Source organism: Thunnus maccoyii, chromosome 3 (genome assembly GCF_910596095.1).
Source record: "Thunnus maccoyii chromosome 3, fThuMac1.1, whole genome shotgun sequence".
In the NCBI taxonomy this organism is placed as follows: Eukaryota; Metazoa; Chordata; class Actinopteri; order Scombriformes; family Scombridae; genus Thunnus; species Thunnus maccoyii.
Genome location: NC_056535.1, coordinates 18,858,970 through 18,881,945, shown reverse-complemented (window position 1 = coordinate 18,881,945; position 22,976 = coordinate 18,858,970). Strand labels below are relative to the sequence as shown.

Sequence of the window (22,976 nt, the reverse complement as noted above, 5' to 3'; positions counted from 1 at the left end):
CCTAAGATCCAGTGTATTGGTGTAGTGGTGCAGTGGGGGAAAATGACTCAACTCAAAATAACTCAAAATAACTAATTTTCTTTCTGGACAGGCTATTTGATCAGTTGACCTTCTTTTAAGCACCCATTTCTTGCTGCTACTCTGGGCTTAACTGCATTTGAATTAACCAGATAACTTCTACAACACATCATGCACATATCCACTGTCTGAAAATCTAAAATGAATGACATTACTTATGCAAGCTTTGTATTTTACCATTATCACACATTAACATTTATAATGTACTTTCTAATTGGGACTCATCACAATTTGAGGGCACTTACACCCCCTTATACTAGCAGCGGGATCAGTGTGGCAGAGTTAAAATCATTGTCCCACCCACACTGACAGCAAATGCAGACAGACCAGGGGGAAAAAGGGCCCTTGTAGGGGATTCCTAACAGTCACTGCCAGCACCACCAGTCGGGGTGATAAGTGTGCCCGAGCTATCTCCCTGGCCAGTGCTGCTTGTAATGTCAGTCAGGACATTTCAGCTACCATAACAGTAACTTGCAAGACAGATAGCCAAGTTTTACATAGAACATCTTGTGTGTTTGGTGATATTTATTGAGCTCTGTTTGAAACATTGCATTTGAAATAACCTACTCCTTCAGAAGAAAGCAAATCTGTTTAGGCTCGCTCCCCTTCTGTAGCTAACTGGATGCTGAAGTACAACGTGTAAGTTTATCGACATATGCACGCATGAACCCACAGAAGGGAAGTGATGAGAACAGAAAAAGGATGCGTGTGGGGGTGGGGCTGTAGGGTGACATTACGTTCTGATTTGTTGAGTGAGTATCTCGATGGCATCAGCTGGAAGGAATGCCGGGCTGCAGCACACGAAAAATTAACTTGCTTGACATTATTATGTATGAAACTGCCAATCAGATTTATTTACTTACTAATAGAAGGTGCCAGAATGCCATTCCAGATCGTTCTGGCCCACTTTAACCTCTGGGCATCTGTATTATAAAGTTGCACCGCTTTATTTATCAGCAGGGATTTAATGAATCTCACAGAAAAGCTTATCTGGCATCCATTCTGTCTACAGAGGGTGTCAGAGCCCACAGAAGGCACCTGTGATTGTTCTTTCTGAACCATTCTTATTATACACTACAGCAGACCACCTAACTAATTAGTTTGCTTCTGTAGAACCTCTTTGGTGAGATCAGCGCAAGCAGCAAAGCTGTCTTGAATGACAACGCCTTTAGAGAGGAGCGCTCCAGAGGACCCTTCACCAGAGCCTCATGCACCAGTGGCAGTTCCCATTGGGGGGTGGAGGCATGCATCTCTGGGCATTGCTGGAGGTGGCGAAAGACTTGTCTGTCGCCAAAAATCCTCTTGACAAGAAGAAACAGCTGCTGCATACACTTTAATAGTGGCATGAAACAGCCCCCTATCCAACAAACACTGCAAAAAGGAGAGATTAGAACTGACTGCACACGTCAGGGGATCTAACCTCCTTTCCTTGCACCAGTGTTGGAATCTTAACCACTTTGCCCTATAACAGGCAGTGGTGTTTGTCTGTATGACCTGTACAGACAGTCCAGCCTGCATCAGCCTGTCCCTCTCAGAAGCCAAGCCTGGAGAGGTTGGCTCAGAGTGTGCAACATGCCTATCACCCCCGCTTTTCTGAGACAGAGCCCCCCAATACTGGGTGATGGTCCAGGGCTAGTCATCTCTGCATATAATGGCACCAAGGGGTGACCTGGGTCTACACACTGCCACACCTCCACACACTGCCAGGTGAGACAAAAACCACCTGAGCTGGGGCATCATCACACTGTGGGCCGAGCGGGAACTCACGGGTGGGGCCAGCGGGGCATACACCACTGTGCGTATTCAGCGGGCTGCACAACGCAGAAGCAAACCCGGAAGCTAGAAACGTTTTTTGGCGTATGTGCCAGCCAAGCAATTCTTATTGGACTGAATGGGCACCATTTTCAGTCCAGTATCCAGCTCTTATAATACATCCATGGATAGAGCATATTTTCACTATATATATTAATCAATGCTCTCTCACAATATATTTTAAGGAGCACAGAAATATGTTGCGCTCAAATGTTCTAAATGTACTTGAAATATCCTATCCTGTCTTTATTGGCAAAATATATTAACATATTAAGAAATTTGACCCTGCTTCTCAGTAGCTCTCAAAATAACCACACACAGTGCTGAGAACATGTATAGGAGGATGCAAATAAAAACGTACAGTTAAACCTAAATAATATTCTACAGTAATAAGCATATAATAATATAACATTATATTCAATAATGTATATACAGGTCAGACTGTTACTGTATACAGCTTATACTGTACAGGGTTGTGGCACCGGTAGAAAAGTGAAGATTACAAGCAAACTCACACTCACTTTGTGTCTGTTTGTTTTGGCATACAGTGCTCTGTAGCACCCTCCAGAGGGGAGAAGATGGAATAGACTCTATTAAATTTATGAGGGGACTGCAATAATTTTTCCTGCCTGTCTCCTGACTCAGGGGTGTACAATCCCTGGACGTTGGACAAGTTCACAAGAGTGATATTTTCTGAAGATCCTAACTGTCTGTTGCAGCCTGATCCTGTCCTGTTTTGGTGGTCGATTCAAAGCAGACTGCAATTGATGTAAAGAGAACAGATTCAGAGATTGCTGAGTAAATCTGGGTCAACATTTCTTATCTGCAAGTGGAGCTTTTGTCAACTGATGCAGGAAGTACACCCTCTACTGGGCCTTTTTATGTATGTGCTGTGGATATATGCAATGGCATCATTTTGGTTATTTGTTACATGTCCCAAGTGATAATTATTCAGATAACCATCAGGTCCAGCGTAAATGTTATGACACATGATTCTGAGATAATCTTTGTACTGTTTCTTTTCTTAGACTAGATATTGTTAAGGTCAGTGTGAGGTCAGTTAACCTCACACTGTACTGTACTGTACTGTACTTTTTTTTTACTCTAGGGTAGGTAATCTACTCATTAATGGTTTGTAATCAGTTGTATTTACACATTTTCATTGCTCTTGTGAATCTATTTAATGTTTAGCTCTTCATATAAAGTGGACATTTGCCTCATAATGTGCTGTATTTTTTGTATTGATACAGTCTCCATATACCCAGCCAACTTTTAGTAGTAGGGGAAATTATTCCCTGAATATACTGTTGTACCACTATACAGGGTTGACAGCTTTTAAGTTTGGGACGTATTGTTCTTGTTAGAGTTGCAATGATTAGTCAATTGATCAATTAGTTGATACACAGAATATTAATGGGCACCTATTTTGATAATTGATTATCATTTTAGTCATTTTTTAGGGAAAATTACTAAACATTTGCTGCTTTCAGCTTCTCAGATATGATGATTAAATGCTTTCTTTTGTCATATGTGATAGTAAACTGAACATCTCTGTTTTGGACTGTTATTTGGACAAAACAAGACATCTGAAGAAGTCACCTTTGACTCTGAGAAATTATAACAGCATTTTTTTCCGTATATATTTGTCTTTGGATAGTTTTGTACATCTGGATACCCTGAAAGCAATAAATAAGAAAATACCACATAGGGGTGGGCAACATGATGATATATTTTTGTGATGCAATATAAATGTATCAACCATCTAAGATGTTGCCAGCTTTGTCTTTAACATCTCTGGGTGTATTATGCCATTGTGGGCCATTTTTATATAATATATTCTTATGTGATTTCTGCATCAATATAATGGAGTTTGATCAACAGAAAACAGACATTCCTGTCTGGTTATTAAAAATTTGGCAATTAATTTTCTAGAAAATGCTTCATTGAAAATCATTCACTATATCTATATATCTATATAGAAGATTTTGTCCATATCATACTGCCATACTACCATATTACTCTTTTAAGCTCTTGAGAAGGCACACTTTTGCCGTCATGTTATCTAACTGTTATCTAACTGGGTCTGCGCCCCATAGCCATCATTCTAAAGTGCTCCTGCTTATTAAAGTCATTGTACTTTTTATAAGGTTATCTAATGTTTATGAGGATATTTTGTAAAGTAGAGCATGTCTCTTTTTTAGGTTTGAGTCTCTGACTTCACAAAGATGGACGGTCTCCACCATGGATGTATTGCATCCACCTCCTACCTCTATGCAAAAGTGAATCCACAATATTACCTTTTCGGGAGCTGACATCATTTGGAGCCAGAGTCTGCACAGTAGAGTAGAACACGCCCCCTGAGCCATCCTGCCTGTCTGACGAAGGTTTGAGAGCGGCTGTCACAACTGTCAATCATGACAGACATACATAGATGACAGGAACCATCTTTGGGAAAAATTTGTACGACTTGTACTTTGATTTTTTAGTTTGACTCATGTCCCCTCCGCTAACATGGAGGGGGTGAGATTTATGATCTATACTACAGCCATCCACCAGGGGGCGATGGAGATGCTTTGGCTTGCAAACCTCCTATCTGCAGAATTTTCTGATTGGTTGATTTCACTTTAGATGATGAGAACAAGGAAGGCTGCTCATATTCAGTCTGTCTGCAAGATAATCCCGCCCTTCGTTGTGACAGAAAAGTCACCTGACGAAAACCTCCAATCAGGTTCACTGGAAACAACTATCTGCATCAGCACCAGGCTGAGCTGAATTCTGACCTTAGTATACTACAATGTAGTAACTATTACATTTACTACACTGGCCAATCTTTTTACCTGAAAACAAGCTTAATTTTATTTTTAATTTAATTTTAATTATTAACTTAATTTAGAGCATCGTTTCATAGAACCTCGTCCAACTTGCACCAAGTGCAAAAGCTCCTATCTGCAAAATGATCCAGGAAAAGTGGGGAAAAACCTCCTATCTGCACTTTGTGAGGCACTAATACCTAGTCGGTATTGTTAACACATAATATATTATGTATTGGGTATCATTAACAAATAGCATTCTGCAAGAAAACAAGTTTTTTTTAGTTTTCTCAAAAAAGTGCATTTTTCAGATAGGAGGTTTTGCTCTTCGGCCATCGTTATATACCGTCAACGATTTGGGTGCATAAACTGCAATTTATGGAATTATGTGAAAAAATGGTCACATCAAAATGTAGCTTTTTTTGCAAACCTGTTTAAGAAATAAATGTAGCTGATACTGCTAAATACAGATCAGTGGTTCATGCTGGTTCATGCATTGATTCTACAGTTTCCAAGTGAAACCAAGCATAAACTGAATTGTTAAAAAAACAAAACAACAACCAAGAAGTCTTTTCATGCATGCATTTAATAACTCTTTTCTACACTTTTTTTGTTTATAAAATATATACAGAATATTATGACAGAGGCCAACAAACATGCTAACCTGTCATAAATATACAAAGGTGATTTTCATCCACTCACCCATCCAAACATATCACAAGCATCAGTTATCATCATCATTTGTTACAAGAAAACACTTCAGGCTGTGTTTCACAATGTTTTGCTTGATCCTGTTCGTGAGAGATCCAAACAATAACTCTGTGGTTGAAGCTGTTGTTGAGTCCTTTTTTTTCTTTTTTTAAATCACAGACACACACAAATTAAGAATCTGCACAGAAATGCTGAAATGCTGTCATTGGCATGCTTTCTTTGATTAATGCCCATTTGTTGCCAAAAAGATCATTCGCTTGTATCCATTTCCTTATTTCCATTTCAAGACAGCCATTCAGAATCAGGTAGACATCAGGAGGGAGGATGTCCGGAGTAGTGAAGAATTTATCCTTGAGAGACAGAAGACACTTCTGTCTTGCTGGCTGATACTGAGGTCTCATCATCAACCATACCACCCATTCCAACTGTGGAGAGCATGCAGTTACGGAACTGAAAAGGAGAACAGGTACAGAGGTAAGATACCAAGCAAGATTGTACATATCTCAAAAGAAGAATCGTGTATGTTCAGATCATGTTGTGATAAAAACAAACTAATTTTCAGAGTATAATTGATACATTAAGGTGGACCTCAGAATTTCAAACTTTGTTTCTAAACAAAGTCCTGAGTTTATGGAGTATATGAGCTCCAATTTGAAAAGTTTGCCTCTTCTGGTGGTTTCAGAGAAACATTTCTGACAAGTCTGAAGTCACAGGTCTTGTATCATATGTATGGTGTGTTGTTAATCATAAATTAAAATCAGAGATTCAGACTATAGTCACTGTCAGTCATCTGTCGGATACTTACTGATAAGTCATCACTTATAAAGGGTTTATGAGTTTAAACTATATGCTTTAATGGTTAATAAGCCATTAAAAACAACAACTTTTGGGTTGCCAGGTTGTGGCTAGTGTTTATCCTCCTCTTGCAGGACACTTGTCTTTCTAGCTCTTCAGTGGACCATTTAACCTCTAATTTTCTGGAAAAATGCTGCAGAGCGTCTGACAAAGTTCATGTATTAACAACTTATTAAGATTTCAAGTCTTGACATATCATAAATAGAAATCCTTTGTTCCCTTAAAGGAGAATCAATTTCTACAGTGACAGTTGCTACAGCTCAGCAACAAACTGACCTGTTTGTTCATCAGCACATAGATGATTGGGTTGAACAATGCTGAGCTCTTTGAAAAGAAAGCAGGGATAGCCATGGCTGTAGCTGAGAATGCAGCTCCCTTGTTCATGAAGATCCATGCAGCAAAGCTGGCATATGGAGTCCAGGCCACCAAGAATCCAATAACCATCAGGACGCACATACGTGTCACCTCCCTCTCAGCTTTCTGGGTGGATTCTGAGTCCTGCTGCTGAGCTGCTGCCTGAAATGTGTTGAAGAGAAGAGCAGGGAGGAGGTTAGAAAGATGTGTACTCAACAACAGCAACAGCAGTCTATATATTTTTTAAGAAAGGTGACATAATATTGTGTAATCCTGAGTTTAGATTTTTGATGTACTAGTGTAACAACTAACATATAATGATAATAGAATTAAAGAAAAATTACATCAATAAATCAGATTTATTGAGTGATTTTGTGCACTTTAAAGATACTTTAAAGTACAGAGAAAGAGCAAAAAATACTCTGTTATATAAAATTATAACAAAAGTGGCCAATGTGGGAGGTATTTATTAAAGGCAATGTGCAGGTGACTTTATGTAGAGGATGGTAAAGTGAGGATTAACAAAAAAGCGCTGGCACCTTACATAGACTAGGACAATACTATTTATAGTAATGTACAGTTAAGAGAACAAGACTTACAGCTTTGACTGTCAGCACAAGGCTTCCATATGTGAAGAAGATGGTGAAGACAGGGAAACAGAAGTGGCAGGTGAACATGTACATGACATATGACTCGTTGTTGAAGCCTGGGGCCAGAGTGTAGTAGTCAGGTCCACATGAACACTGCAGACCCTCAGGGATGTACCTGTGTAAGAATACAGGCAGGTCAGCAGAGAGCAGCTATTACACAATCAGTCAATACTGTACAATAAATGAGAGCAGAGAAGGAAACTTGTTGTGCATTTGAAGCATGACAAAAGAAAGTGACACCCTCTGATGTCCAGAGGTTGATACTAATGAATCTACACTACTGCATGTACTTAATTAAAATAATTTATACCTGTAAAAGTCATTTTAGAATAAACATGTACTTTTCTTGCTCAAGTGATCTGATCCATTTTATTCAGTATTATTCTCAGAAACTGTGTTGTTACATTAGCTATGCCCTGCCAGTGTCACCAGCTGTAGAAGGACTGAAGCAAGAATGGGAGATTCAGATAAAGCCTCACTTTTTCTTTCCTCTGTGAGAAAATCCCTTTTAGACAACGCTTGCAGCTCTTCATGTCAGACTGTTCTAGGTTTCAGTTATGAACTCATTACACTCAGCTGACAGCAGAGACATTTCTTTACCATCTGTTTAGTCTGTGCTACAGCTGCAGTTCGTTGTTCAGCTGCTCCTCTTTTCTCTCACAATGGAAATATCGAAGTGATATTACTAAGAGTGTGCAATGCCGTGATGGAATACATTCATTCAGGCACTGCTTAAGTACAATTTTGGGGTAGTTGTACATTACTTGTTATATATAATGATAGAGACCAACCTGCCTGCCTAAAGAGTACTTTTACTTTTGAGACTCTGAGACACTGTGGCATTGCTACTTTTACTCAGGGATCTGAATACTTCTTGCATGGTCACCATACATACAAAAGGAAAGAGAGAGATAAACGGATCTGTTTCTTAAAGGTAATTACTATCTCTGGCTGCCATAAATGACTCTATTTGATTAGTTTTTTCACTAAGTTTTGCCAATGCAAACCTTTGCAGAGATTCTTGGCTGCTTGGTTGTGGCTGCAAAAACTCCCCAGCTGCAAAGCATTTTATTCAAAAGTCTAAATGTCTCTTGCAAAGTACAACGTCTTCTTTTTTTCATAAAAGTTTAAAGTCTAAGTTGATGCTGTAACGGTCTAAGTCCATTAGAGTCAGCTTGGCCTTCCTGCTCATCCCTGCTCTGACAAAAAAAAAACCCATGAGAGATGTCACCGATGCTACACCCAAGTTTTCCTACTGTCTGTGGTTAAAATATTAAGCCCTCAATAAAAAATCACTTACAGTATATACATTTCTGAGGCTTTTGAGTGTCTGAGATTTTGTTTCTTTTTTCTGAGAAGTTATGATTTTTTTCTTCTTTTGCCCTATTTGGGGCGTAGTTTCATGCAAAGTTTCAGTTTGGTGAAGATATATTTGAATTACCTGGACCAGCCAGCCAGTGGAGGGGCAGCACAAGACATAGCCATGACCCAGGTGAAAAAAACTCCAGCTCCTGCGTGTGTTGCAGTGAATTTGAAGCTTCCCATGGGTTTGCAGACGACGATGTATCTCTCAACAGCCAGAACCACCAGAGACCAGAGAGCAACTTGACCTGTAAGGAAATTAAAGAAACAAAAACATCTGGTTATGATTGTCGTCAGCTAAACCGAAAAATATCAAAAACATTAAGTATGTTTTCCATGACAAAGACAATAAAATGTTAACAGTGTCACAAAAACTAAAACCTAGTTCATACCTCCCAGAGTGGCCATGAATCCCTCCACAGCGCAGGCAGTGGGTCCAAAAACGAAGTAGCCGTTGATGGAAGTTACGAAGGTGATGGTGAAACCAAAGATGCACATGATCAGTCCAGCCACAGCCAGGTTGACCAGGATAAAGTTGAGAGGTTGCCGCAGCTTCTTGTTCTGAGCTGTGACCACCAGAGTCAGAGCGTTGATGGGGAAGCCAGTGCAGATCAGGAAAAACATGTAGGCAGCCAGCATTTTGAACAGGATTGGATCCCCAAGGTAGTACTGTGGGTATTCAAAAGGACTTCTAACAACCCCAGTCCTGTTGGTCATGGGGATGTAGAAGTTCTTTCCCTCTGTGCCATTAGGCTCTGATCCTCCTTCCCAAGCCATCTTCAGTCACCTTAGTAGCTGGAGCTTCTGTCGATGAGCAGTGCCAACACCGTGTGATGTTCCCCTGCAGTTACCAGTGGTGTAAGTCCACCCCACATAGACAGCTTATACTGTCCTGGGTGTTGTTTTATACCTTCCTGAGTTCATCCTTCAAATTGGCAAAATTAGATTACAAGAGGATTATGAGGAAGTTGGCAGCTCAAGTCTGATTGGTAATTGACTTTAACAAATTATTGAGGAACACTGACCCATGGGTCACATTTAACGCTATCTCCATGTCTCAGATCAACGTTTAACACATCTAAATGTTATATGTTAGAAATAAAAGATAGGGAGAAAATATGTTGTACTGTATTATAATATATACCACTTTCCAATATGAGAATAACTTTTCTCTGTTTATAGTGTTATAGTGGGAGGAACAACTAATTCTAAAGAAAAATCAGATATTTAATTTAAATAACAAAGATGATTACTTTGAAAGTAAATTTAAAATGTAACAACTGTAAAATGTTCAGTATCCTTTTAAGATAAGTTTAATGGACAAATTAATTTGTTGCTAATTATTTACAGAACTATAGGGAAGAATAAGTGATTTTTTTTTAAATTCAATACTTTATTACCATTGATAGGAGTTTGCCTTAGTACAGCTCTTAAAAACAGACCAAAAACACACACAATAAGTAGATAAAGTAGATAAAACAGCAAAAACAGTTAGGCTACCACATTTATACATTCAAAGATACATAATATAATAATTTCCTGCATTTTATCATCTTGTGGGGGGAAAAAAAAGTCCTAAAGAGCTTTGTGCTGCTGCTTATCTACTTTTAAAGTGCTTGTTGGCTACTGCTCGCTCTGCTACAACAGTACAGGTGCTTGTGCGTCAGTAGGAGCAGCGTCAGGATATGTGCTGATTCTGGAACGAGATACACTTAAGACTCTGGAGTCTCTTTCCTGAGGGGAGGTGTTCGAAAAGCTAGCAGGGGTCGGCAATTCCCTTCTACGTCTTGCGTCTGAGACGTGTGGCATATGGAGGAGACAGGGGGGTATGGGAGGGGGAGGTGGGGGGACACAGCCAATGATCTAAGAAGCCTTGCAGCTTTATTGCTTTATAGCCTACCGACATCAAACTGAACAGACTCTCCTCTGCTTATTGGCGAAGAAATGTATTCTACAGTGATCGCTTTGACATAGTTATTGACCAACAATCTGAATATATGCTCAGTCACTGGAGAGCAGGACGATCTGCTGAGATATGACAAATGCTTGGAAATCGGGTAAGTCCTGTTTCAGGGTTTATGACTATCAATTAGCTAGACGTCTGTGTGTGCGTGTGTGTGTGTGTGTGTGTGTGTGTGTGTGTGCACAACCCTGTCTCCATTCATAATTTCTAAGAGACAAGTGTATGAGTTTAGGCGCCTGTTAATAAAGAGTAGTCATATCTGAATGTGCACTCAACTGTTTGTTAAACTATTGAACTGCATCCAAAACTGAATGATAATATGATAATGAGAGTAATGGTTGAGACAGTGCCCTGATCAAAGCCCCTTTGAGGGATTTTTGCACCTCTCCATCACAATTTTTTAATTGTTTCAACTTGTATCTTTTGCACAAGTCTAAACAAATAAAATCAGATAAAATTGTGAAGCACCTTGAGGCAAATTTGTGATTTGTGAATTTGAGCTATATGAAAAGGATAAAACTCATAGATTATTTCTCTGAGAGTGAGTTTATAGCTTAAAAATCCAGAATCTCTGAGTATGCAGATTTTGAAGATTCTTCACTGAAAAGTCTATTCTCAGTGTTTGTGCACTGGAGGCCTCAGGTTTTCACATTACAGTTGTGTGGGTTGAATTCTGGACCACGACTGGCTCCAAACTGGTTGTGATGTCACAAATCATGCTCTAGACCCACCCCTTAAAATAAGACTTTCAGTGAGCACAGAAAAACTTTCCACTCTCAGCAGATTAATGTGAAAAATGTATTCTAGTGTCAGACATCATTCTGCACAGTGAAGCTCAAACATCCAGCTGTGGGAACAACAACAAAAACATATTTTTGAGTGTAGAGGGGCCTTTTAAGTAAGTCAAGAAGTATGTATGATAAAATAAACTTAAATTTCAGAGTGTTATGTTATAGCCTATTTTTCTTTACTGACACATTAAACCAACATGATACACTGTAATTTGTATTTTCAAACTTAGCAGAGTAACAAGTATACTGAAATATTGTCTAGTGGAGTAGCATTAACTTGTATAAAATGGAAATACTTAATGTACAAGTACATAAAAACTACACTTATGAGTACTGGAGCAAACACTTGTCTTTTTTTATGCCATTTTATTGCTTTTGTCCTTACTGTGGGAGAGCAGGAAACCTGCCGGAAAACAGGCCCACAGCTGGTAAAATGTATTACATTGCTCTGATGTTTTTTCTTGCTAAAACTAAAATGAATGAAAATGAAATGAAAATGTACTTAGTTACTTTTATAACCATTGAGTAACATACAGTAGTTACTGTTCACCACTGGATTACAGTAATGCTGTAATCATATTATGCAGTCAGTGTACCAGCGTAATTATATCTAATTGTCTCAAACAGCAGAATAAATAGCACACAATAATATCCAATAGAGGGAAAAACAAATTTCAGGCACTCATTCGTGGAGCAGGAACAAAAACACTAGGATTAAGTTAAAGAAGCCTTTATTCAAAATCATCAGGGTACAAAAGGGTTAAAAACATCAAGCAAACATTTTATAAACTTGGTAGGGAGTGTCACCCAATCCTGATTGATGAGTGAATGCAGGTGGATGACAGCAATGGATCACAATGAGAAGCCATGTTTAAGATGAAATGCCTCCCCAAGTACTCAAGAAGCATCCTGCACAAAAATGGGAAATAAATGACCAAACCAATATTAAAATTACATACATCATATCAATACATTTCCAAAATATTCAATCAATTACTTAAAATATGTGACCATACACATGAATTCAAATGCATCTGTACAAAAAGACCTGTATGTTTGACCTTCTCTATCTTACGGTGTTTGGAAATTACTAATGGTTTTTTAGGATCTGGATGTTTTACATATTGGACTTTTTTTTAAAGCAGTAAAAATAATATGTGGCTTGTAAGACTTTTCCATTGAGTCGCTGTAATAAGCTTTTTACCTGCTATCTGCATCAGAAAACATTAAAGTCTATGTAAAGCAACAATACGTTGTGTATATGTGTTCTGAGTTTGTCATCAAAATACACAATTTAAAATAGGCATCATTTGTAGGTGTAAGGCAAGCAACATGGATGATAGTTTCAAAATAAAGTTACGTTAGGAGCCACTGTTTGATTCTGCACATATTTTGTAGGTAAATTTGGATTTGTTTCTGTAAAAATGTAACTGAAATGACTAGTTTACAAGCGAACCATGTTTTTAACAATTATTTTATAACATATATAATGTGCTTAAAAAGAAAAAAAAGAAATTTTCCTTTACACGGACTTTAACATGTTTTTAGCCTGTCAGTCAATTCAGCAGTGCTGGCAGGTTCAAACTAGGACTGTAATTAATGATTATGTTCAGAATAAATTAATCTGCTGATTATTTCTTGATTAACTGATTAATGATTTCCATAAAATACCTGTTATAATATCTTAAAGCCCAAGATGACTGCTTCAAATGTCTTGATTTTCTGCCCAACAGTCCAAAACCCAAAGATATTCAATTTACACTCATGTATAACACAAAAAAGTTCTCACATTTGACAAACTGCAACCAGCAACTGTTTGAAATGTATACTTAATTAATTAATTAAAATTACTAAAATGATTGATTATCAAAATTGTTGCAAATTAATTTTCTGTTAATTGACTAATTGACTAATCGTTGCAACCCTCGTTCAAACACTGAATTTCATTTAAGAAGCAATCTATATGTTCATCGGCACAGAGATAACAGGATTACACACTATGTAATGTACTATGAACAATACATTATGTAGTATGAAGCAAGTTCAACATACTCAGGATATCTTTTTATTAGCTGGCTTCACTGAGCCTAACACTGGCCATCCAGATAACCACTACTATGAAGCTGGTCATCAACTAGCTCAGTCAACTCTGGGTTTTCCTACCCAGTTACAGGTCAGTGGTTGGGGTGTTGACAGGTTTTGATCCAATCCTCTGAAGTTAACCTGCTCCGCAGCAGGTCAGCGGTTCAGCATAAGTTACCATGGCGCTGTACCCTGGTAAGATGTGAACCACCGTTGTAACCCTGAAAACCTGAAGTTACCTCGCTAACCCCAAATCCTGCTTCATAGTACAGGCAGGGATTTCTGCTGTCATGAAAGTGAAGGCAGCCTGCTTGTTCATGAAGATCCAACCTGTTGAAGTGGAGTTTGGAGTGCAAGCAAACAGCAAGCCAGTGACCATCAAGATGCACATTCATGTCCCTTTCCTCTCAGCCCTCTGAGTTTTGTGACTCCAGCTGCTGTCTGAAGTCTTTTAGAAGACATTAAAGGTTGTAATGTGACGTTCAAGGCACTGTGGGTGACCTAAGGAGGACTCAATAATCACTCATGAATCTGACCCCCTAATGGTGCATCTACATTTTATCCACTGAAGTAACTCATGCGCAAATTTCTCCTAAACTACATGAAAAGAATGTAAAATTTATTGCAGCTTTGATGTTACCACCAGGCTCAAGTAAGTGAAGAAAATTAAGAAAATTAAGACCTTTAAGAAGGAATCAGCTAAATATTTCACAATCAACATAACAATGACAATTAAAGTTCACTATATGTACTCCATGTGTACATGTAGTGTGTACTACTACATATGTATGTATGTGCTACATACTGTACAGATGGAATAGTATGTTATTGAATAAAATAACTTTTTCAAATCTACCATGTAATCATGTGTCATGATTATATTTAATTCTCCATGCACCAACATTATTACAGGGAAAACATTAGTCTGTAAAGACTTTGTACTGAGTGGGTGACTTTGTACAGTGGCAAAGATGTACAGTATGACATTTTGTTCCAAGATTGATCTTTAAGTAGATCTAGTAGATAGAAACTATCTCTGTAAAAAATCTTTGAAACATACTTAAATTATGCATGCTCATTTGTAAAATAAATTATCCTGAAATTCAGTTTGTCACTCAGTATTTTGTACTATACTTGGATCAGTCACAAAGTTGGGAGGTAGCATAAGCTAGAAACACAATCCAGGTGAAGACAATGAAGTTCCTGCCTGATCTGCAGTGAACCTGAAGGTTCACTAGTTTGCGCACAACAATATACTGTATCTCCCAGACAACTACATCACCTTGGATACAGGAAAGAGGTGCAACATCTGAAATTAAAAAAAAAAAAAAACTCAAACTATTAAGTTATTATCTATTAGATAATTATTAAACTATTAGATCTTCTTTTCATTGTTCCAAAATCTAGATCTAGACACAAAAATGAGTAGTAACAGTAGTTGCAGAATAATAGTAGTTGTTGTAGTTGTAGTAATATCATGTATTATGTGTAGTATTTTATCTTTAGTGTAAGTAATGTACCATAAGTTTAACAGACAAACATATTTTTTTGCAGACAGATGCATAGCAAGAGCCATATAGTGAAGTTGCTTTTTCTTCTATGAAATTACTAAAAGTTGCTTAGTTAGTCCCTGTTAGATAGAATGGATCCCTCAGTCCATTGCATCCTAAAATGTTTATCTGACTGTTCCTCGACAGTCACTGTTTACTTTGGCCAATCTACAACTGATCCTCAAAACAGATTAACTAATTTATCTCAACAGATTTTTTTTTTCTACTGTATTTTCTTGTTTCACCATCACTGAATGTAATATCAGGATACAGTGGAGACAACTAATGTCTCTCATAAAAACATGGTCATAATACATTAAAGGACTTTTCTCAGCAGTATGGATCAACATGCAAAGATCATTTCAACCATACTAAAAGTCACTGGGTCAAAAATGGACCCAGTGTGGGTCATTATACTGTGGCAATGAAAAATTGAGAGAAAACATACAGCTATTCTGTTGAAGTGCTGGACTGTAGGCAGACATTTTAAAAAAAATGGAAAAGCTGCACACTCATAACTCAGATGCATTCATGGGTAGATGGGTAGAAAATCACCTAAGACAAGGGGTTGTTTTGATCCAGTATTCTCAACAATATATGATAAATAACAATAACACAACATGGTATAATCCCATTATAACAATACTGACCCATACTGGATCACCTGTGATTTTGGAAATGAGAATCTCCAAATATACAAAGGCCGTCTCTGATATTTTCCTTTGCACTTTACCTCCAAGTGTGGCCACAAATCCCTCGGTAGTACAGGCAGTTCATTGAGTAGGATGGTGAATCCAAAACAGCTCATCATCTGTCCAACCACAGATCAGGATGTAGCAGAGAGGTTGCTGTAGTTTCTTGGTCCAGAACAATGGTAGACCACTGTTGGTGGATCTTGTGCAGATCAGGCCAAACATGTAGAGATCTACCAATCTTGAATGTAGAAGTTCTGTTCCTCGATAGTGTTAGCATCATTAGGTGGATGGACAGTAAGAGCTTGTTTGGATGTGTGGACTCATCCGCAGCTTAACTTAATCACAGTTTCTTATGCTGTAAATGGTGACCTGTTTCAGGATGGGTAAGGCAAGTAGAAATTTGTTAATGACCTTAACACCGGATGGTGTACTAAGTCCTCCGCTTAATTTGTTTCGTGATAAGGCAGGTAATGCGGGTGCCAACTGTGACACATTCAGTGTGCTGAGGCTGAACAGTCTTATCTGATAACTTTTTGCCAAAGTCATCAGTTTAATTATCAAACATTTCTTTTAGACCACACATTTATTCATGTGCTGTTGACAAATCCAGATACAGATTTATTAAGAAAATTAAATAGAAATAAAAGAAGAAATGAATTGATTCCTTCCATGTAGTCATCTTAACATGGTGCATATCTTCACACATTTCTCACATCCTGAAGTGAATTGAAGTTACTTGAGTGTAAATTCTGCATTATGTTGCATTTCTATCAGTCATAGTGTGGACGTCTATTAGCCAGTATTAGCAGAAGTCAGCCTCTCTGTAACATAAACTGAAGGTATGACTGAATACAGTATGAATGTACATGTAGATTTGTCTTGCAGTAAATTCAAAATTGGCTCATCATCAGTAAAACCGACATTTTTTATGATGAATATTTCAGTTCACATATTCACATAACGCCACAACAGAAACAGTTAGTCAGATAGTAGTTAACAGTATTTACACAGGTATTATAATGATGGTATTGCATCTCCAGTCTACCACCACCAATGTGGCCGAACAAGTATAATCATTTAATCACTTGGTTTGGTTGGTTCAATCATTATCATTATTATTATTACACTGTCTTTCTTTGACTGGGACAATGACCCTTGTTCAACTACACAGGATACATTATCTTACAGTCAACTTCCTTGGACTCTGGTAGTGTTGCTTTGGCTTAAAGAAGATATCCAATTACTCAAGTGTTAATCACATAGTTCTTTCCAACCTGTGACAGTAAGCTTTTGCTACATCACAGTCAGGCAACTGCAAGGGAGACAGTGAGGTTAATCCAATTAGGATGATGACACCTACTGTCTCTCCATATGGAAAAGGACACTGGCTTTTAAAATGTTATATTGCTGGTCTGGCCTTAAAGCATAACTATGTAAATATTCAACCTAATGTATTTAAGTAATCAAGGCGAGGAAGTGAGGAAAATTAGGATAGTCTATATTTGAAGAATGCATTCATACAATACTGTATCTATTGCCCTCTCATTTGTCCATATTTCAAACAAACACATCATCATATACATTCATGTTCTCAAAGTAGCTTATAATATACTTAAAATGAACTTAAAATAAACATTTGCATGTTTTGAGTAAGGTTAGTGTTGGTAAGACCTGTTGACTGAACTTAATGTCTATCATTTAATAAGGATTAAGAGAATTCCTCCGGATCTGGAAAGTGGGAGTATTACTTTAAATTACTTAGGATTAATTACTGACCTCTTTCAACACATGTACTACCTCACAATCCTGTAATCCCATTTTGGCGATTTGATGAGAGATTTAGTAGTGAGGTATAAAAATCACACTCCACAGCTGTAACCATCATGACAATCCGCACTACTGAGTTCTTTTGGTGAAGAAGCTCGACAGAACAACAAATTATCACAAATGGCATGGGAGGGAGGACTCGAGCCTAATGGCACAGAGGGAAAGAACTTCTACATCCCCATGTCCAACAAGACCGGGGTTGTTAGAAGTCCTTTTGAATACCCACAGTACTATCTGGCAGATCCCATCGTGTTCAAGCTTCTAGCTGCCTACATGTTCTTCTTGATCTGCACTGGAACTCCCATCAACGGTCTGACATTGTTGGTCACAATGCAGAACAAGAAGCTCCAGCAACCTCTCAACTTTATCCTGGTCAACCTGGCTGTCGCTGGACTGATTATGTGCGCCTTCGGATTCACCACCACCTTCGTAACTGCTCTCAACGGCTACTTCATTTTCGGACCATTGGGCTGTGCCATTGAGGGATTCATGGCCACTGTGGGAGGTTTGTGACACTGTTAACATTGTATTGTTTTTGACACGGAAAAAATACTTACTGTTTTCCATATTTTGCAGTTTACTTACAACAATCATAACCAAATGTTTTTGTTTCTTCTCTTTAATTTCCTCACAGGTCAAGTTGCTCTCTGGTCTCTGGTAGTGTTGGCTGTTGAGAGATACATTGTTGTCTGCAAACCCATGGGAAGCTTCAAGTTCACTGGAGCTCACGCAGGAGCTGGAGTCGGTTTCACTTGGGTAATGGCTTTGGCTTGTGCTGCTCCCCCACTGTTTGGCTGGTCCAGGTAAATCTTCATTTTCATTTGTCATTTCAGTTAAACATGTCTTTAAATATTTAAGGCTCGTTAAAATGACAGCAAAGCAAATATTTTATCTCCCATGTAGTCATGAGTTTGGTAGATACTGTAGATGCAGTAGGTAAATGGCTAATATAAGAAAACATTAATACATTTCTACATGATTTCCTCCTCTTAAATCTCACACAGGTACCTTCCTGAGGGCATGCAGTGCTCCTGCGGACCAGACTACTACACTCTGGCCCCTGGCTTCAACAATGAATCATACGTCATTTACATGTTTGTCATCCACTTCTTCATTCCCGTCTTCCTGATCTTCTTCACTTATGGCAGCCTTGTGCTGACAGTCAAAGCTGTAAGTAAAGTTTAAACTCATGTGATATTTCAATTATAGCTAAAACTGAAATAAATGCCAAATTGTCTGTGCTGTGAATTCTGATGATGTTTTGGTATCTTAAACACTTTAGGCAGCAGCCCAGCAGCAGGAGTCAGAATCCACCCAGAAGGCCGAGAGGGAAGTGACACGTATGTGCATCTTGATGGTCATTGGCTTCCTGGTAGCCTGGTCACCATATGCCACTTTCGCTGGCTGGATCTTCATGAACAAGGGAGCTGCCTTCACCGCCATGACAGCTGGAATCCCCGCCTTCTTTGCAAAGAGCTCAGCTGTGTATAATACTGTCATCTATGTGCTGATGAACAAACAGGTTAGTTCATATAAAGTTCTTATCTTCTCATTTTTAAGTGTTTGTACCCACCATGGTGATTATTACGTGCATGTTATTTCAATATCTTTTTTACTTTCTTTTCCAGTTCCGTAACTGCATGCTGAGCACTATTGGAATGGGCGGCATGGTAGAGGATGAGACCTCAGTTTCTACCAGCAAGACAGAAGTGTCCACTGCGTAAATATGGAGACATTTTCTTATACCTGGACATTTTCCTTTCTTCTGTCTCTTTGATCTGGAATAATCCTCAATGTGGACTGAGTGAAGTTCAGGGATGTCTGAACCACTTGACCGGTGATGAACAGCTCCAGGAACCAACTCATGAACTGAATTTTTCTCACCTTTTACTTGACGGATGCTGGAAAGTTTTTGTCATGTCGAATGTGAATTTGAAATCAATGCAAATAATGTAAGATTTGAGAATACAGGTATGTGGATGCTCACTTTGACTCTCTCTACCGTCAGAAGCAAAGCTATCCCTGAAATGTTTGAGTTATTTGGCACCATTGAATCTACCCATCATCCTGAAAGAACATATAGTTTGAATCCCACAGTACCTCCTAAAGATGTTTTTTTGTACATCAGTGGGGAAACATTTTATACTGTGTTTTCAAAATGAGCAACTACATACAATGTAAAACTCTATTTGTGTCATTTGCTGAGTTGGTCATCATGAATTGTCAACATTGTACATATAAAAACAGCATAGATAAATAAATGTATGCATGAAAATGTTTTGTTATATCCAGTTCTTTTCAAACATCGTGCCATGAAAAAAGGCATCAGCAGCTTTTAAGGTATTTAATGAAACTCAGAGAAGCTTATGTTTCTCATGTTGTTTGGAGCTTATCTGGCTGACCAAATGCTCCCTAAAATGGTGCTGATACATTCCTCCTCATCCTGTCTACAGATGGTATAAAGCCCACGCAAGGCACCTTAGGATCATGTCATCAGGGTTACCTGATTATGACGGCGTCAAGTCACACTGAGACGAAAAGGTGTGTGGTAAAGCTAGATCAGGTTAATCCACTTAACGGGGATTACAACACAAGGGTGTTGCATGTCTTATTGGTGTTTAACAAAGACACAGGAAAGTGAGCATATTGGATGCAGAGGCTTTATTATTCTAAAAATAGATAAAAGATTAAATGAGCTTACATTAAATTCACTGATTGGATTTGAATGTTGGTATTAATATAAAATAGGGACAGTAGGGAGAGAAAAATATAATAAAGATAGGAGAATGTGAAAGCCATAGAGGTGACAACTGTGGATTGATGTGCTGGATTGTGTGTAGTGTTTCGTATAGTTACAGGAGGACAGTAGATCGAGTAAGAGGAGTGAGTTTGCACATATTTCAGACTCAAAGCAACACATTACTCAATGTCCTTCCCTCATGGTGCCCTTTTAATATCTGACAGTGTGTACAAGTGAACAATGAAAGGTCAAAACTGAACAGCAGCTTTTCATGTGTAGGAAGTCCCATATACATTACCTTTATTTTCAGAATCACAACAAATAAGCTTTAAATGTATTTTTATCTTTAAACCAAGCAAACTGAAGGTCATTTAGAAATCAGTGGGGTTTTGAAATACCCCTGTCAACCAAGCATTAAAATATGGACTTACATTAAAATATGGTGATTTATTAACAATCATTACTTAGTGTGAAGTTGGCAGACCTTGGAGTTGCAACACCCACCTGTAACTGGATTTTGGATTTCCTTAAAAACAGACCTGAGGTGGAGCAGGTTGACAGTCACAAGTTTGTGGGCCATCACAGGTCAAAAAACCTGAGCTGGGCCAAAAACACTCTGACAACAGTGAAGAAAGCACAGCAGCAGCTGGTAACACAAGTGTTAGTTAATAGATAATATGCCCTTATGAGTCCTTATAAAGATGCTTATTAACATTATTATGTGTTAATAAGACAGAAGTGCTTATAATAGCATCACAAACATGTTTATTGTTAAGTTATAAGACATCTATAAGCACTTATAAGAAACTTGTTAACAGTTTATTGATTGCTTAAGAACGTTAATAAAAGCCTTTTTTTATAATTGTTTATAATAGCATTACAAACATTCTTGCTGCTTTATTTCATCAGGCTGCTAAAGAAGGCTGGCATAGCCCCTCACCCAGGCCTGCAGAGGACTCATTGAGAGCGTTCTTACCAACAGCATCACTGAGAGGAAATCTCTTCAAGTCATGAAAACTGCAGAGAGAATCATGGGCTCTGACCTCCCTTCCATGGACACATGGAGCATCCTTAGTGATCAACACCACCCAGCTCACTCTGTGTTCAGGTGGAATAACACAGGATACAACCTGAGACACCACAGGCCAGAGAGCATCACCACTCACAGGCACACTTCTACAACAGCTTTTTTACAGCCACTGTTCACTATTCACACCATGGACACTTAACACCTCACAACACTCTCACACTTTATGGACTGGGATGTAGTATTCACCTATCTCACCCCCTTTCACTCTGCGGGTCTCTGTCATGCAGAGTTTTTTCCCCAGTCCTTAGTCCATTAGGTTGTTTTGTTTTGTGCAAAAATTCAGTTCATGGTGCAATTATTGTGCAACAATTCATAGTGTGTATTTTTATATAGTGTGGATAGTGTGTATTTATTCATATTGTGTATTTTTATATACAGTGTATCTATTATTTGTTTATTTTTTATGCTGCGCTTTTAACTGACTTTCTTTGCCTGTTTTTTAAATCTGACTCAATGAGTTATGCACAAGAATTCCAATGTACCTGTACTGTTCTGTACCTGTGATAAATGGCAATAAATCTCTTGATCTTGATCATTAATTAGAAATTTTGATTACAGCCTGCAATATAGGGTAGGTAGTAAATATACTTACTGGCACCTACTGTACCAATACAAAATCTACAAGGGAGGAAAAGAGGAGGTTGGGAAATTAGTATTGTATCTTTATCGGAAAATACAGGGGTAACAGAAACATGGATCAAGTCCTTTTTTCAACAAGTAATCACACAGTGCCTGCCAAAAAACTTATATGCAGTAGTGGAGGAAGTACTCAGATGCTTTATTAATGTAAAAGTACTAATACCACATGTAAAAGTACTTTAATAAAAGTAATAGTCCTGCAGTTCATAAGTACTATCAACAAAATTTTGAATAATCCCCCTCAGTGTTATATAGTTATAAATATCATATTATTGGATTATTATTACTATATGATGCATTAACATGGTGGCAGCATTTGAGTTACTTATTTACCTTCCTATTGGGCACTAATCTATAACAATACATAATATATTATCACATTATTTTTATGAAAAAGTAATCGCAAACTACAGCTGTCAAATAAATGTAACTGACTGGAAATACAATATTTCCCCCTGCATGCAGAAAATTAATTGAGGTAGGCTTTAAAGAAGCATATATTTAAATTGTATTTAAACACATTAGGCTACTTGAGTATATGTAGGCTACTTACTTTCAAAAACTGCCCATATGAGCGTTTTCCTGATGTGGCAATCCCATCAGCAACATAACACATCGTGTATGCACGTTTTTCAGGTTTAAGCTTGTAAAACATTAAAACATGAGATTATTAAAACCTAAAGAGACTAAACACTTCACATGTAACTTGTGTTTACCAAAAAATCCAAAATGGCCAGGTGCAAATGGGCGTAGCCTATATCAGTCAGCTTCATCCAAGGAACACACTGCAACTATTGTCTTACCACACCTCACGGTTCATGAGTCATTAGCCAAAACATCTAATAACTGACCACATAATGGCTATATAAGAATCATGTTTTAATATGTTAAGCATTTCCACACGGGACACCTGTCCATGAAGTATGAATATCACTTTTATGCAGCCATTGAACCATTTATCAATATA

The 22,976-nt window shown here is 38.1% G+C and overlaps 2 protein-coding genes across 2 annotated transcripts; one reads left to right on the top strand and one right to left on the bottom strand.

Annotated features, from left to right (window-relative positions):
* Positions 1-5,699: 5,699 nt before the first annotated feature.
* On the bottom strand, positions 5,700-9,409 carry LOC121894176 (green-sensitive opsin-like). Its single transcript, XM_042406593.1, has 5 exons — positions 9,025-9,409; positions 8,712-8,880; positions 7,220-7,385; positions 6,543-6,782; positions 5,700-5,861 (listed from the first exon to the last, which is right to left on the bottom strand). The coding sequence occupies exons 1-5, from the start codon at positions 9,407-9,409 to the stop codon at positions 5,757-5,759; spliced, it is 1,065 nt and encodes a 354-aa protein (XP_042262527.1). The 3' UTR covers positions 5,700-5,756.
* An 8,154-nt stretch (positions 9,410-17,563) lies between these two features.
* On the top strand, positions 17,564-19,746 carry LOC121894173 (green-sensitive opsin-like). Its single transcript, XM_042406586.1, has 5 exons — positions 17,564-18,045; positions 18,175-18,343; positions 18,545-18,710; positions 18,823-19,062; positions 19,169-19,746. Exons 1-5 carry the CDS (start codon positions 17,661-17,663, stop codon positions 19,262-19,264), a joined length of 1,056 nt encoding a protein of 351 aa, XP_042262520.1. The 5' UTR covers positions 17,564-17,660; the 3' UTR covers positions 19,265-19,746.
* The last annotated feature ends 3,230 nt before the right edge of the window (positions 19,747-22,976 follow it).

Excerpts from the sequence above, each read along its gene's own strand:
- LOC121894176 (XM_042406593.1), bottom strand. The coding sequence starts at position 9,409 with ATGGCTTGGGAAGGAGGATCAGAGCCTAATGGCACAGAGGGAAAGAAC. Across the intron at positions 7,386-8,711 it reads CCACTGGCTGGCTGGTCCAG|GTACATCCCTGAGGGTCTGC; the intron begins GTAATTCAAATA and ends ATTCTTACACAG. Across the intron at positions 5,862-6,542 it reads ATGTGCTGATGAACAAACAG|TTCCGTAACTGCATGCTCTC; the intron begins GTCAGTTTGTTG and ends TCTCCTTTTCAG.
- LOC121894173 (XM_042406586.1), top strand. The coding sequence starts at position 17,661 with ATGGCATGGGAGGGAGGACTCGAGCCTAATGGCACAGAGGGAAAGAAC. Across the intron at positions 18,046-18,174 it reads ATTCATGGCCACTGTGGGAG|GTCAAGTTGCTCTCTGGTCT; the intron begins GTTTGTGACACT and ends ATTTCCTCACAG. Across the intron at positions 19,063-19,168 it reads ATGTGCTGATGAACAAACAG|TTCCGTAACTGCATGCTGAG; the intron begins GTTAGTTCATAT and ends TTTCTTTTCCAG.